The following is a 16,319-nucleotide window of genomic DNA, read 5'->3' as shown; positions in this document are numbered from 1 at the left end:
TTAAATTTTATCCTGGCTCTTAAAGCTGTATAATGGTTTTAGAGAGTGACTTTTATTTTGAAGTAAAAAAAAAAAAGTGTACAAGTTGTCATAAAACTAACACATAAATAGACCAACACGAAACTCACATTTTAGCCCATTATTTTTCTATTTATTTGTTTTAATGTTGTAAATGTGTAAAAATCTCTTTATTTGGTTTTCATCTTAATTTCAGCAATATTATTGAAATTATTTATTTACAATACAGTTACTAAAGTAATATAATATTAATAACTAAAATAAAAGTTTTTTTATCACAAAAATGCAAAAAGATTAAATATTTCTGTAACAACAACACATGAAGCTGCTTTATAAGACATGCATTAATCCCCTGGTGGCGAATGGGTTAGTTTGACGACACATTTGTGTGCTTTCAGAAGCTTCAAAATAAAAGTCTCTCTCCTACATCATTATACAGCATGAAGAGCCAGGATAAAACTTAAAACTGAACTGACTGTGTTCATCCGACAGAAGAAAGTTAAATACACTGAGGATAGTTTGAGGGGAAGAACATTATTGGGTAATTTAAAGAAGACCTATTATGCAAAAATCTCTTTTAAAGGGGCTTTAAACTTGTGTGTGAAAATAACCAGATTCTAATGGTAAAGAAATGATTAATTATATTGTTTTTACAATCAGACTTGATGAAAACAGTCTGCAGAAACACTTTGATTCATATTCTCCCTTTGTACTTGTCATTAAAGGGGGAAAGCCCCGCCCACTAGGGACTGTCTTCTCCTCATTAGCATAAGACATTAGTCTTAGTTTTGAATCTGCCACTATGCTTAGGCTCCGTTTACACTAGTGTGTTTTAGTTTTAAAACGGTGTTTCAGATCAAAAACTATCTGTGTCCACACTAGCGTTTCTGAACATATCTCCGTCCACACTACGCCACCAAAAACGTACATCACATGACCATGCGCGCACTCTGGGCATGCGCGTTCTAGTATAAACAGGAAGCATGCGTCTCGCTCGGCATTTGGTTATTGTTAGTCAACAAACGCCGGTTGAACAATGAACGCGATGGCAAAGAAAGCAAGAGAGGTATTTTTATGGACAGACGACGAGGTCGAGTTGTTACTAAATGTAACAAATGAATAACTGCACAATGGCATCTAAAACAGACAACAGTGCAAACAGCGCTCTCATTTCTGTGTCATGTTGTTGTTTACAGTGAAGGCTGGTCTGCTGTATCCGGTAGAGTTAAAGCCATGTGTTATAGTCATGTGATAGGGGCTTGACGAATAAGGGAAGGATACACAATGACACAAAAGCCCCAATCAGGTAGTGAATCTCAGCAGCCGCGCCTCCGTTTTCAGATGTCTCCGTTTTCCCTCATCCACACTGAGATGGAGCAGACGCGTTTCAGAATGAAAACGGCCTCTCCAGCGTTCTTAAAATGATCCGTTTTTGGCGCTTGAAATCTCTAGCGTAGTGTGGAAGGATGACATAACCGTAAAAAAACGTATGTGTTTTCCAACTAAAACGCATTAGTGGAAATGGGGCCTAAGACACAGGCATTTGTAGCTCCGCCCACTTCTTAAAAAAAGCACAATCTCATTTGCATTTAAAGCGACAGTCACCAAAACACCAAAATTAGGATCAAAGCCCAAAAGGGTCTGTTTCAGAGAGCTAGAGAACATTATCTGTGAGCTATTTTCAGCTGAAACTGAAACACACACACTCTAGAGACATCAGAGATGGATTTTTCATCTTGTAAAAAAAAAAGAGCGCAATAGGTCCCCTTTACATTTTTGTGGGTGAACTATTCCTTTAAGCATCTCAGCATAAATGATGTCAAATTGACCAGCCTTAAACTAAAATCACACAACAGCAGCAGCAGCATGTCTACCTCTCTCTCTCTCTAAGCAAAACAAGATATCGAGAGTGCAGACGGTCACATGCAGCACTGTGAGCTCAAGAATAACAGACAAAAGCACTACAGAAACTCATAATCAGTCATCGTATGGAAGTCAGTGCAGTGAAAGGACATGCAGCAGAAGACATGAGGACAGTCTGAACCTCATTTACTGCATGCACTTCACTTTTCATTTAAACTGGAGAAACAGACGGATTTCCTCAGTCAAAACAGTCCTAAACAGGTCCACTCTACATAAACAAAAAAGATAACGTTACTAAAAAAATAGTTTTTTTTGTTTATATTTTTCATTGGTACACTATGTTTTGACTTTTGAGGCTATAACTTAAATTATACAAAATAAACAAAACTGAAGAAATAACCACCATGTAGCATACAGTTTTAAGCAAAAGTCTGGGCACCACTCTGTAGCTGCGTAATAATGTTTATCCAGTTAAACTATGCTGTTATTTTGGGATTTCCGCCTGGATTTTGCCTAACCAAATTTAAAAGCTTCCCAAATCCACATGCAGAGGTGTAAATGCAAACATTTGGTATCATTTTAATGAAAACCCTTTGAATTTTCATAAAACACAATTGAAAGTGTTTAAAATATCTGTATATGTTGTTTTTGTTATAATAAACACCTAAAATAGGAGGCACTTTTGCATTTTTTTTTTTAAAACTCAGATTTGAAAGTGTCCCTTTTAGGTTCTGTGTGCTCTAGCGTGCTGTAATTAATGTTGGTGGTTCCTGCAAAAAATGTCTCCACCATAATCTATGCAGAAGTTATTGTATTTTAACTGATGAGAGGTGCTGTACAAGCCACAGGGAGCGATCATTGTTTTCATATTTCACTATTCTTTTGTTTGATCAAACATGATTCACTGTGCTTGGATTACGTCAGATATATTAAAGGATTACTTATGCACATCAGCTCAAAAACAGAGGAGAATGGCCCTGAAGCGCACAGCATAAGGTAAGAGATGACAGCTGTCTGTGCTATCTGGGGCTGCTTATTGATCATAAATGTATTGCTTTCACTTCTCCACCATGGAAACACCGCGATTCATTCGACAACTGATTGATATGTGAATATAATTCAGTAAAAAGAACGCTAGAACCGTATGAGCACCGGCAAGAGCTTTCATTTGAGCTATAACTTGTACATGTGTCATATGAAAAATATGAAAATGAACCAATGTTCAATACCCAGCTCGGATCTCCAAAATACTGTGTTTTTAAGTGCAAATAACTTTAGTACAGTAGAATAAAAAAAGTGATGCATATGTGCATAAAATATAGATTCTACACTTTCAAACGACACCACTTACGGGTGTCTGGTGCAATGCTAGCCCTTTAAATCTGAAAGGGAAAGTCGATGAGAGTTTAACTGGTTATAAGGGAAGATCACAGTAAAATGTCATTAGGTTTTTAGTGAAAGTAAGACAAGGTCATGTTTTTCAGACAGAGATATGTAGAGTAGCAGTATTGAGATGTGTGAAATTGAAAAGTAGGTTACGCAAAAGTTTTTTTATGTGGATTTCACTGAATGCTGATTGATTACAACACAGAATTGATTTGAGTGACTCAGCGAACGTTAACAATCCTCACACAGGGGCAACCAATCATGAAGGACATTTTAGATGGCTGATTGCTAGTTGTGCTTCTCCTTATTGTGAACCTTAAAGTAGCAACATGGACACCTCAAAAGAACTTCCTAATGACCTAAACACTAGGAAATTATATCAACATGAAGTATGAGAAGGATGCAAACAGCTATCACAAAGGTTTAAAGTCTCTATTGCCACAGTCAGAAATATAGTAAGAAAATGGAAGGCCACAGGATCAGTTCTGGTGAAGATGTGCTAGACAAATATCTGAAATGGAAAGGTAACGAATGGTTCGAATGGTCACAGACAAACCACAGACCACTGAGCTCCAGGAACATCTTGCTGTCATCTTAGGGTGTTTTCACACCTGCCTTATTTGGTTGGATTGAATCGCACTAGAGTTTGTTTTCCCTTTTGGTGCGGTTCGTTTGGGCAGGTGAGAATGCAGCAATCGTACTCGAGTGCGCACCAAAAAACCAAATAAGCGTACCGAGACCTGCTTGAAGAGGTGGTCTCGGTACGCTTTCAAACGAACCCTGGAGCGGTTTGTTTGTGGTGAGAATATGATCTGTACTAAAACAGGTCCAACCGCAAAAAGTACTGAGCCTTTTGGACTAATTCAGCTGCCGTAGGCCGATGCGCTGTGCATTATGGGATATGGAGGAAAAATATTTGTTTACAGCGCTTTACCAACAGAGAGAGAGAGAGGGGAAAACATCACCTGATGGATTGTTGGTAATATTTCCGCAAGATGAGCATGTCACAGTTTAGCTAAATTAATTCACGGCTCCTCCTGAAGTGACGAGCGATGCATTAAACACTGTTTTCCAGCCGCGGCCGCGCTTCATTCTCGTAATGTCTAGTTTGTCTAAAGCAGGGATACAATCAGCCAGCGCAGTCGTCCCTCCAGAGTAAAAGGTTTTGTTCACTGGCATTTTCCCGCACATGAATTCTGACCAATCAATAAGCAGTTTAGGAAATATGTTCAACAACATCTGGCCAATGAGAGATGTGGATTTTGTCAGATGACTGCATTTTGGTTCTTTTCAACTGGTTCGGACCAAAGCCAGCAGTGTGGTGTGAAAACGACCCAAAGACGGCAGAAAATGCAACAATGTATCATTTATTACCCTTGATGCGGACCAAATGAAGCGAACTACAGATGTGAAAGCACCCTTAATGTCATTATACATCGCTCCATAGTCCAGCACGCTCTTCACAAAGAACAGTTTAATGGACAGGTGATGCAGAAGAAGACTTCTCTGCATTCTGCCAACAAGAAGAGTCGTTTGAGGGATGCAAAGGTTCATCTGAACAAACCTGATTCATTCTGGAGAAATATACAGTGGACAGATGCCACAAGCATAGGCGCTTTGCAAGGCAGAAAAAGAACACAGGATTCAACACCGGGAGAAGAAGCTGCTCCCTACTGTAAAATATGGTGGAGAGTCCATCATGCTTTGGAGATGTGTGGCAAGCACAGGTTGTCAGAGTTAAAGGTTGCATGGATTCCACCCAGCATCCGCAGATTCTGAAGAACAATGTTCAGGAATCTGTCAAGAGGACGACGTTACTCCAGGATAGTATGTTTCAGTGACCTGAAGCACAGTTTCAGATCTACCAAGGAATTCATGCTCAGACACAATACAATGATACAGAATGGCCATCCCAGTCCCCGGACAGTCTTGAACATCATCGAAAATCTATGGATTGATTTTAAAAAGGGCTGTTCACATTCGGCACCCATCAAACCTGACAGAACTGGAGGAATTTTGCAAGGAACAATGGCCTTAAATGCCTTCAGCAAGAGTTCAGGGTCTTATCCTTGACTAGAAGAAGCGTTTACAGGCTGTTATTTCAGCAAAGGTGGCTCTACAAAATGTTGATATCATTGAGGTGCCCACATTTTTGTTATGCCTTAAATTGCATCTGTTGATTAAATAAATGTGATGTCAGAACTGAAATGATGCCTTTTCCCCTTAGGGAATAAAATATATCCAAATGAAATTGCTAATATGAGAAGCCAGCAGGCTATGGCTTGCAATTATAAAAATGATCAGGGGTGGCCAAACTTTTGCATAAAACTGTATGATGTTTTTGCGACACACTCAAAATGATGCATAAAGCACAGCCTGTGTGCTTTCCTTATTTTACATATGTGTACTGAAGAACTTTTATTCACTTGATAAGTGTAAATCTGACAGTTGTTGCATCAAAGCAAAGCATTTAAAGGGCTTCAGTTTTGTCACATTTATCATGTACCATAACAGGCGCTTTCAGCTCAGAATTGTGCTTTGGGTAACATGTTTACAGCAATGTTGCAGTACTTTTAAAAGCGCATTGAATTACAGCATATGAACCAAATAATACAAAACACATCATCACAGCATTCAGGGAATGAATATACCTGTCTGACGGCCTGCAGAGTCACAAGCTACACCTATGGTTAAAAACACTGGTTTACTACTTAGAATTCGGTTTACTCAAAATCTGCATGCTTCAGAAACCCACATGAAGAAATACTATAGTAATTTACAGTAAATACTGCAGTGTTTTTGACTATAGTGGGGTACTATAGTGAGGAACTTTAATTAATTAGTTGGGGTGATTCTACAGTTGATATTGTAGCACAACACCTATATTAAAGGTCTTGTGAAGTGCTTTGAAATGTGCATTTTTATAATAATCTCAACTGAAACAAAGTGGGCGTGGCATAGAGCAGCCCACCCCCTTTTTAAAAAACAGCCTATATATATATATATATATATATATATATATATATATATATATATATATATATATATATATATATATATATATATATATATATATATATTCGGGATGCACTATATATCGGCGCCCATATCGTTATCGGCCGATAAATGCTATTTTTAAGATTATCATTATCGATCCGATGTCTTAATTAGGCCGATATATCTAAGCCGATAAATGACGTAATTGTACAGACCTGCCTGCCGCGCTCGCGTGGGCCGAACTTGTTCAGACTTGTCTAGTGCACTATAATGGAGCTCTCCTCACACTGTTTATTCCTTCAAAGTCCGTCCTTTCTTCACGTGGCATTGCTGTCCGTTAATAACTCAGTAAGTAACCACGTTCCTTGTAGATGTGTTTGATTTAGTGCCATTGTGTATTTTGCTTTAAATCGCCTCAGGAAAAATATCACATGAGTAAACCTTTCCTGCAATGTCTCTCTGTTGTGTTTGAGATAGCATGGAGGGAGATTTAATTATTACTCCAGGGCCGAATGATATTAGTTTCGGGGTGAACTTTTTTCGTTGCAGCTGGTGAATGAACGAGGACACATGTAACTTGGTCCAAAATATTTATTACTTTCTGTGTGGTACAACAAATAAGTCACCAAAGAGGGAACATCACAGAAAAGGGTCTCATGCCCAAAAACCGCTCTTCTTTTCTCTCTCCCTCTCCCTCTGCTTCACACACCCCAAACTGCAGCCCGCTGAGCCCAGTCCCTTAAAGAATCCGCACATTTTACAACACGTGTAAACATAACGGTTGTTTGTAATCTGATTATTTGTTATCATCAACCCGTTGCTTGGCATGTGTTGTTGATGTAAGCTTGTATTCAGTTTGATCGGAATATTCATATTGATTATGAGCTCGCGTGAGAGCTGTCACGGCGCGCACGCACACAAACACACTGTAGCACAGGGGGAGAGGAGAGAGGTGAATACAGTCAAAGGGGCTCTTAACTAGCAGCTCATTCTGTCTTTATATTCTGCTCTGTGTTTGTCATAAAGTCAGCTCAAAGCAAGTTTTGCATCAAAATCTGACAGATCTCAGTGGTTTATCATAAACTTTTCATCGATCATTTTCCTGCGATTGACAGCAAGAAACAGAGCAGAAGCGTAGCCTCATTGACAAGCAGCACCTACGTGACATGTTCAAACACCAAATAGGATGAATCTATGCCGCATTTTCTAAACGTACTTGTTACGTGGGTCTGTGTTCTTTAATCTGTTTATTTATTGCCGGTTTGTGCTTGCGACCGAGTTCTAGGAGGAGTGATTCACCCGGCTTATCCAGGATTGGATGATGCCCGTGACATAACTGGGGATTCCCACTATTTAAGGCTGACAGCAATGGCGTCTCTGGCTCTCTCTCCCTTTGTCTTGCAGTCTCTCGCCCTCCCTCAGCTCGGTAGTGGCTTGCACTCAGGCGGTCTCATAGATATATACACTAGATGTCGCCTGGCCTATTGTTATCTATTGGACGGAATGCGTCAATAGCGCCGCCATCTTGCTACAGGGTAGAGCTCCTTTGAAGTGAATGCGGGACCAAGGTACAGTGGAGGACTGTGGCCATCCAAAGCCAGAGATATACACATATACACATATATCTATGATCGGGAGTTTTCCTGGATGTTAGTGTGTAATTTTTTTTTTCTAATTACGAAAATTATAATTTTACATCACTTTTCTACATTGATGGATCAGTGACCGCACGGACATTCCTGACAAAAAGCTTGTGTTTGTGTGTACAGAAATGTACTATTCACCCTCCCTGTTAAACTTGATCTAATCATGTCCTGAAACACAGCTCCTCTCCTGCTTTCACTGCTCATACTGACAGAGGGAGCGATTTGTTTGTGAATGAATGCCCCAAACGACTCCTTTCACTAACGTTAGCCGACAATAATACAAGTTTCTGGCAGCGCAGCATCTCGTTGCCATATTTCTTTTGCATTGTTTGCTGATTTTATTCAACAAAACTAGCATAAGCCGAGTGTTTAGTGCGAGTTGGAGCTGCTTTGCCGTATGGTGAATGCAGTAAGTGACTGTTATCATCAATAACGTTACCTGATTAGCACAAAAGTTCAGAACATACAAAAACAGAAAAAACAGGATATTACCTATGAAATGTTCTGCCTTTGTGCTTTGTTTTCTTTGTTTGCCCGTTACTACACCCGTAGACAGCGCTAAAAGAACCGCATCTTCACGTAATAACACTGTCTTGACTAGTGCGGTTGAATGACATTTGTCCTGGGAGCACTGTACCAATGTGGCAGCGCTATTGATGCATGCTCAGGGTCCCTATGCCATATCTAGTGTATATATCTATGGGGCGGTCTGGCTGGTGGTGCTCCGCAAGCCCGGGGATCATTCATCCAGATGCCGCTCCGTTCAGTGTTTTGTTCATGTTAATCTTTTGATTCTTAGTTCGTAATGTGTTAACTAGTTTGTTTATTTTGATACTTTGTTTTGTAGCAGGTAGGGGTTTATTTTTCATAGTCACGTTTTGTAATTTATTTAGTTTAGCGAAGGTAAGCAGTGGCCCGGAAGACTCACCTATTTTAATTCCTTTCACAGGAGTTTAGGTAAGATCTGTCCATTTAAAGCAGTATAGTGAGAGACCCGTTTACCTTAGCTTCCCTACCTGTCTACTTGATTTTTGTTAATTAATTGTTAATTAATGTTAATTAATTAACAATTCAAACGTCTGTGTCTTCCATATGTTCGGCTCAAACCTTGAATGTTTTTGTTATTCGAGCCAGTTTTGAGTTTGGGCCGTAAGAGTACTAAAACGTACTATCTGTATTTAGCTGTTCGCTTGTACGGTGGCTCTAAACTGTCAAAACACCTCTAAACAAGGCTTTTTCGGACATGACATTTGTATGTGTACATCACTGTAACCTGTTTTATTCAAGACCATTTGAGCTGGTTTCAGTCCTTAGCTCGATAATTTTCATCTTATTTAAAAATATTTAATTTGCTTGTTAATTAAATACCATTTTGTTATTTAAACTATTATTTTTATGCAACAATCAACTTGCATGTTAATTTGCTATGAAGAAAAGGAAATAATTTTTTGCATGCTGTTTTATGTGAAATCGTGAATATAGGTCTATAATCACCTTGCAATTTTGAAGCTATAGCTTTTTTGCTTTGAGTAAAGACTATTCAGTTCATAAGAGCAGTTCAATCTTTTATGAAGTTTGCTGTATAAAAATATAACAATTTAAAATATTTATGATTATCGGCCTCCAAGTCTGAAGAATTATCAGTATCGGCCAAAAAATCTATATCGGTGCATCCCTAAATAATATATATATATATATATATATATATATATATATATATATATATATATATATATATATATATATATATATATATACATATATATATATAAATATCGTTACCTTGTAATTATTAGGTTCTATTTGCGTTCTGAATGATTCTGAGATATTGTGCTTCAAAGATTTGCATTCTATAGCAAACAGCAAGTGTGTAACATTTGTTTTTGTAAATAAAAAGTCTTAAATTGTAAACAACTTATAAAAAACATTACATAATGTATAATAATAATATATCAATAATATATCAATAACTAAATTGACAAAAATGTCAGATAGAACCTTATAAATTTAAGGTGACGATATATATATGCACACACACACACACACACACACACACACACACACACACACACACATATATATATATATATATATACATACAGTATATATACATACACACACACACTTCACTATAATATGGTTCAAAAATCACTATAGAATTGACTATAAATTACGACAGTGTTTTATTTCATGTGGGCAGAACATGTCTCTTCCATTTCAAAACAGACCCAAATGTTTTTTGAGGAGTTCAGAAACTAAGTGAGAGACTTGTCATTATTCACTTAATTTAACAAATTTCTCAGAAAAGAAGGTAAAAATACTGAGGAAGAACATATTTTTCAGCACTGAATCTAATAACATTTATTTTGACCACGTTTAGATTTAACTGCAAATACAGGCAACAACAGCAACACCAAAGCGGTTGTGTGTGACATTTCATTCCTGCCTGGTGTTTACAGAGTCCTGCATCTCTCAAACCCTGACCCTGATGCATGCTGCTCTGACCTCAGATGAAGGCAGAAACACACTGAGATGATGAAGGAAGAGGAGGAGGAAGGAGAGAGGGAGAGACACTTACTTTCAAACGTCACCCTCCTCTTCTCTGAAAGAGCAGAAGAGAAACAGCTCTCAGACTGACGGAGCAGGACGCAGAAAGAAAGCAAGAGTGCAGGACCACACCGACAGAAACATCAAAACTACTCAAACACATCTCCTTAACTTACATATACACACACAAACACACACAGCAACGCTTTCATTTGGACAAGCTGAATCAGGAGCGATGACTCAAGACGATGACATGAAAACATTTATTCTGACACAAAAAACTAAAGAAATAAGAAAAAATGTTGACCTATATTAAAGAAACACTCCACGCTTTTGATTATAGGCTCATATTACAGCTCTCCTATAGGTAAACAGTTGAGTTTTACCAGTGTAAGCTGAGAAAATATGATATACTTTTCCTTCTATGCTAATGAAGGACGACTGAGACATTTCAAGCATGGGATGGGTCCTCCTGGTGAGGCAGAGTTCCTCACAGCTCCGATACACATCTCTGCCATTTGCTTACAGTAACCATGTGCTCTTCACCATACACAATTCATCTGCTTGTGTTCTTCCTTCAGATAACTTTGTCATGTTTGGTGTCATTTGACAGTTTATGACTTCAGTGTTGTAGTGATGAAATCAACAGAGACATTGATTAATTGTATTTCAATCTGAGGAGAGTATGTTAATGTTCCTCTCCCTCACTTTATCTCCTCAACTTTGCTCTCACGTTCAGCTGGTTTTGGGGGTTGGTTTTCCCTAATGTTTGACAAGGCTTTGCTCAGGGTATAATAAGGAAAGGTAACTGTTGATCTGGGAGGATAGCTTTTACTCTGCATCTCCCGCACACCGGTGCGTAGCCTCATATGCTAACAAAGGCAGTTTCACTGTGTTTGTTGCTCAGCAGTGCATATGTTACAGCTAATTTCTTTATACAGTATGCTAGTTTGTTTCATTCTACTGTCTGTATATTTAAACATGTAACGTAATAAACAACTTTGCCTGCTTTAAGACGTAGAGATTCGTTCTCTTTATCAACGATGATAACAACTTTAATGGAGTCAGATTAATTAGAATGGAGTCAGATAAATAATGGATTGAAACACGCCATCCTTCAACTGCTTTCTGTTTCCGATTATTGGTTCAGAATAGCAGCGTAAGCTTCAACCAGCTATAACTTAATGTATTTACAAACATGAGCTAATAATGAACAACTCTTGTCCAGCATTTATTAATCATAATTCAGCATTTACTGATGCATTACTAAATTCCAAATTCATGCTTGTTAAAATTAGCTAATGCACCTTGACTTAACATTTCCAACCTTTTAATAAGAATTTAAAATATATTTTTTTAATTAGATGTAAATATTTAACATTTCCTCTTCCTCCAAAATACTAAATAGTACATTTTAAAATTATGTATTATATATATATTTGTATCTTTCGATACATGTGTGTAGAGTTACTGAAGTTTGCCCTGCGCGCTTGTTTAAGGTTTAACTAATCAATTTTTGATCAGATGCTAATGGTCTAATCCGATTCAATGATCTATGCTAAGCTAGGCCAAAAGCACTCCTGTCAAACTCTGAGATGGGGTGAATAGATTCATCTATGGTAAAACTCACCTGCTTAACATAGAAGAGCTGTAAAATCAACCTACACTAACCGGCCACTTTATTAGGTACACCTGTCCAACTGCTTGTTAATGCAAATTACTAATCAGCCAATCACATGACAGCAACTTAATGCATTTAGGCATGTAGACATGGACAAGAGGATCTGCTGCAGTTCAAAGTGAACATCAGAATGGGGGAGAAAGGGGATTTAGGTGACTTTGATCATGGCATGGTTGCTGCTGCCAGACGTGCTGCTCTGAGTATTTCAGAAACTGCTGTTCTACTGGGATTTTCCTGCACAACCATCTCTAGGGTTTACAGAGAATGCTCCGACAAAGAGGAAATATCCATAAAGCGGCAGTTCTGTGGACACTTTGGGTCCATAAGTACTAATTGAGCATGGTGTCAACGCCACAGCCTACCTGAGTATTGCTGCTGACCATGTCCATCCCTTTATGAGCACAGTGTCTCCATCTTCTGATGGCTACTTCCAGCAGGATAACGCAGCATGTCATAAAGCTCAATCATCTCAGACTGGTTTCTTGAACATGACGATGAGTTCACTGTACTCAAATGGCCTCCACAGTCACCAGAGCTCAATCCAATAGAGCAGCTTTGGGATGTGGTGGAACGGGAGATTGGCATCATGGATGTGCAGCCGACAAATCTGCAGCAACTGTGTGATGCTATCATGACAATATGGAGCAAAATCTCTGAGGAATATTTCCAGTCGCTTGTTGAATCTACAACACCAAGGATTAAGGCAGATCTGAAGGCAAAAGAGGTCCAACCCGGTACCAGTAAGGTGTACCTAATAAAGTGGCCTGTGAGTGTATTTACCAAACACAAGGAGTGTAGATCGACCAACTGGCATAAGCCATCAGATTCAGCTAGCAGTTCAGAATCAGAAAAATGATTGAGACTGATGAATGATGAAGATCTGATTCAGCCAGTATAAATAGAAATGACTGACCTGTGAATATCCCACAGCTGTGTGTGTTAGTGAGTGTGTATGATGCTCAGCATGAATGAGTTGAACTTTCACACATCTCTCTTTTATATTTAAATACCTTACATGATGCTTTACGGTAATGTATTTCTGCATATACAATAGATTAGTCAGTACCAAAGACAACAATGTCATGTAAATGTATTATCTTTCTATTCCTAAATATGTTCGGTGACCAAACTCTTATTTTTATGCATATAACTGTTTAATTTTTTAATTTTAATTTTATTTAAATGCACCATGTTCAGCTATGTTCACTGAGAAATAAATAAAGCTCACTAATGCAGAGCACTGTTTGTGTGTGTGTTTTGAGTGATGGTGAGGTACAGACCCTCCGGTGTGGAGTTCTCCTTGCGGCGGGCTGAGCTGGACGGGTTGAGGAGGCTGCTGGGATTGGGCTGGCGCTCTGGAGATTTGACGATGGCCGACATGAGGATCTGCTGTCGGGCCGACGCCGGTGTAGATGGAGCCACATGCTCCTGCGCTTTAAAATGAGCCGCTGAGAGAAACACACACAGAAAAAGGAGATCATCAACATCTTTAAACTACATTCAGCGTTTCCCCTGCCATCATATCTCCCTGACTGGTATGAAGCTCATTCATTTCCTTTTATTTGGAATCAACACATAAATGTTGTTAATTTTGGTTCCGATTTAAACTGTTTCTACTTTTTGACTACAGTCCCTGACAAAAGTCCAGTCGCTTGTGTACAAATTGACTTGAAGTGTCACTAAAATATATTTCTAATCAAGATTTCTTTACAAGAAATGGCACATTTTAATCCCAACAGCTTTTGTAATAATGTTTCAGTGTAAAACGAAACTGTCAGAAAGTATTCTAATATTCCCAGCTTTGTAAAGCCCATTGAGTCCATTTTTGCGAAGACATAAGTTTTGTCGCCTTGTCATATGAGCTTCACTTGTGACTAATAATGGATCAATTAGTTCTCAGGTGTGTATAAAAAGAACCCCAGTACACTAGTCCTTCACATCAACTGCAACTAGACCTCTGCAAACATGCCTAAGTTTCACCCTGAGACTAGAAAACCAGATCCACTGCTGATGTGGCAGAAATCTTCGAAGTGTCTCAGCGTCAAGTACAGAGGATAAAAAAAGACTTGAAGAGACTGGAGATGTTTTTGACAAGCCCAGGTCAGGCAGACCCCGCAAGATAACTGCTCGAGAGAACCGTTTGTTGGCTCGAAAATCCAAGGCCAGCCCATTTTCCACTGCCTCAGAGCTCCACGAGACCTGGTCACCTGAAGTCCCTGTGTCAACCAGAACAGTTTGTCGGATTCTGTCTCGAAATGGCCTCCATGGCCGAATCAGTGCCCAGAAGCCAGCACTAAACAAAAGACAATTGAAAAACCGTATGGCATTGGCCAAGGCCCATAGCCTGCTAAATGGATGGACACTGGAAAAGTGGCAGAAGGTGGATTTTTCAAATGAATCTTCTGTTGAATTACACCACAGTCGCTGCAAATATTGCAGGAGACCTACTGGAGCCCGCATGGATACAAGATTCACCCAGAAAACAGTGAAGTTTGGTGGTGGAAAAATCATGGTCTGGGGTTACATCCAGTATGGGGGTGTGCATGAGATCTGCAGGGTGTAAGGCAACATCAATAGTCTAAAATACCAAGAAATCTTAGCTACCTCTTAAATTTCCAACCATAAAAAGGCCAAATTCTGCAGCAGGATGGTGCTCCATCGCATACTTCCATCTCCACATCAAAGTTCCACAAGGCGAAGAAGATCAAGATGCTCCAGGATTGGCCAGCCCAGCCACCAGAAATGAATATCATTGAGCACATGTGGGTTAGGATGAAAGAAGAAGCATGGAAAACGAAACCAAAGAATATTGATGAACTCTGGGAGGCATGCAAGACTGCTTTCTTTGCTATTCCTGATGACTTCATCAATAAATTGTAGAAATCCTTGCCTAACCGCATGGATGCAGTTCTTCAAGCTCATGGAAGTCATACAAGATATTAAATGTGGATCTCACAGCACCACTACTTAATTTGCTGACATATTTTCGTATTTGCAGTTAAATTTGTTTAATTTTCTTATAGGCGACAGAACTTTTGTCTTGCCAAAATTTGACCTTTCTGTTTTGATTAAATGATAAATCTTGTTTCAGTGAAACTAATTTATTTCAGTGCATTAAACATAATTTGGGAGGGTTTTAGCTTTTCATATGAACTCTTCCTAACACCAATTGATTAATTAAAAGTCAGGTTAATAGCAGGTGTTTCTACAAATTAGATAAGCGACAAGACTTTTGTCAGGGACTGTATATGTTTTTATTTGTTTAGGCTTTAGACTATGGGAAATAGCTCAGGTGAAGTGTGCTAGCTGTGTGTGTTGTACTTGGTTTTAATTTTTAAACTTCTTAGGGACCCCCTCGAAAATGAGATCATTTCAAGGGGCCTTGTTCATCTTAGGGTTGCCCAAACTCCGTTCTGGAGGTCCGGTGTCCTGCAGATTTTAGCTCCAACTTGCCTCAACACACCTACAAAGATGTTTTTGAAAAGCCAAATAAACATACAAGCTTCTCTCTTTGCTTCTCTCATGTTTCCTTTATAACAAATACAGATAGACATGTGTTCAAGTGCATTTGTGCATATTTGAACTGCAAAACTACACAAAAAAATGGCACAGATAGTGTCCAAAAGACGGTCAGTAAACGAATCAGCCATTTTAAACCACCCAACAATGCAAACCCAGGGGAAACACTATCTGGATGTGTCATTTTTCCACCCGTGCAGAGAGAAAGTAACTGTCTGACCCTCTTCTCGTAGCGAGCGCAGTTCGATCCTCATCTTCTGCAGCGCCTCCTCCAGCTCAGAGCAGCGGGATCTCTCTTTCTCCAGCGCCGCCTTCATGTCGCTGTACTGGAGAGGAACCATAGGCTGAGTGGACATGGCGGTGGCTCCGTTAGCAGTGACGCCCACCTCCTCGCGGCCGCGACGCCCAAATATACCCTGCAGCGGACGGCAGCACACGTTATACACCGCAAACAATGCTTTCTGGCAACACTTTATAATAACTGCACACTGCGAATCATTTATTTAGCATTAGCTGATTGTTAATTCATCATTTGTTAAGCATTAACTCTAGCAATTGATATTTGGATGTTTTTTTGCAACGCAGAGGATCATCATCAGTCCTGTTCATGAGCACAGATAATACAGGAGCGATGAGAATTCTTTACCAACGACACTGCTACT

General features: G+C 39.1%; 2 protein-coding genes across 14 annotated transcripts in view; both read right to left on the bottom strand.

Annotated features, from left to right (window-relative positions):
• cita (citron rho-interacting serine/threonine kinase a) overlaps positions 1-16,319 on the bottom strand; it is a 231,861-nt gene that overhangs the window by 33,682 nt on the left and 181,860 nt on the right. For 6 of the 12 annotated variants that reach the window (XM_087253077.1, XM_087253078.1, XM_087253081.1 and 3 more), the window contains exons 31-33: positions 15,878-16,073; positions 13,419-13,586; positions 10,489-10,512 (exon numbers count right to left, since the gene is read on the bottom strand). In XM_087253077.1, coding sequence (XP_087109203.1) covers positions 10,489-10,512; positions 13,419-13,586; positions 15,878-16,073 — 388 coding nt within the window. The remainder of the gene's footprint in view (positions 1-10,488; positions 10,513-13,418; positions 13,587-15,877; positions 16,074-16,319) is intronic. The other 6 variants (XM_087253079.1, XM_087253080.1, XM_087253083.1 and 3 more) reach the window with 1 other exon arrangement.
• dnm1a (dynamin 1a) overlaps positions 4,614-16,319 on the bottom strand; it is a 582,590-nt gene continuing 570,884 nt past the window's right edge. The window contains exon 14 of one of the 2 annotated variants that reach the window (XM_087251016.1): positions 4,614-4,686. The gene's annotated coding sequence lies outside the window, so the exon portion shown is untranslated. The remainder of the gene's footprint in view (positions 4,687-16,319) is intronic. The other variant, XM_087251017.1, reaches the window with a different exon arrangement.

Source organism: Danio rerio, chromosome 5, assembly GCF_052040795.2.
Source record: "Danio rerio strain M-AB ecotype USA chromosome 5, GRCz13ab, whole genome shotgun sequence".
Taxonomy (NCBI): domain Eukaryota; kingdom Metazoa; phylum Chordata; class Actinopteri; order Cypriniformes; family Danionidae; genus Danio; species Danio rerio.
The sequence above is the reverse complement of the archived record's forward strand: the minus strand, read 5'-3'. Positions and strand labels throughout refer to the sequence as shown.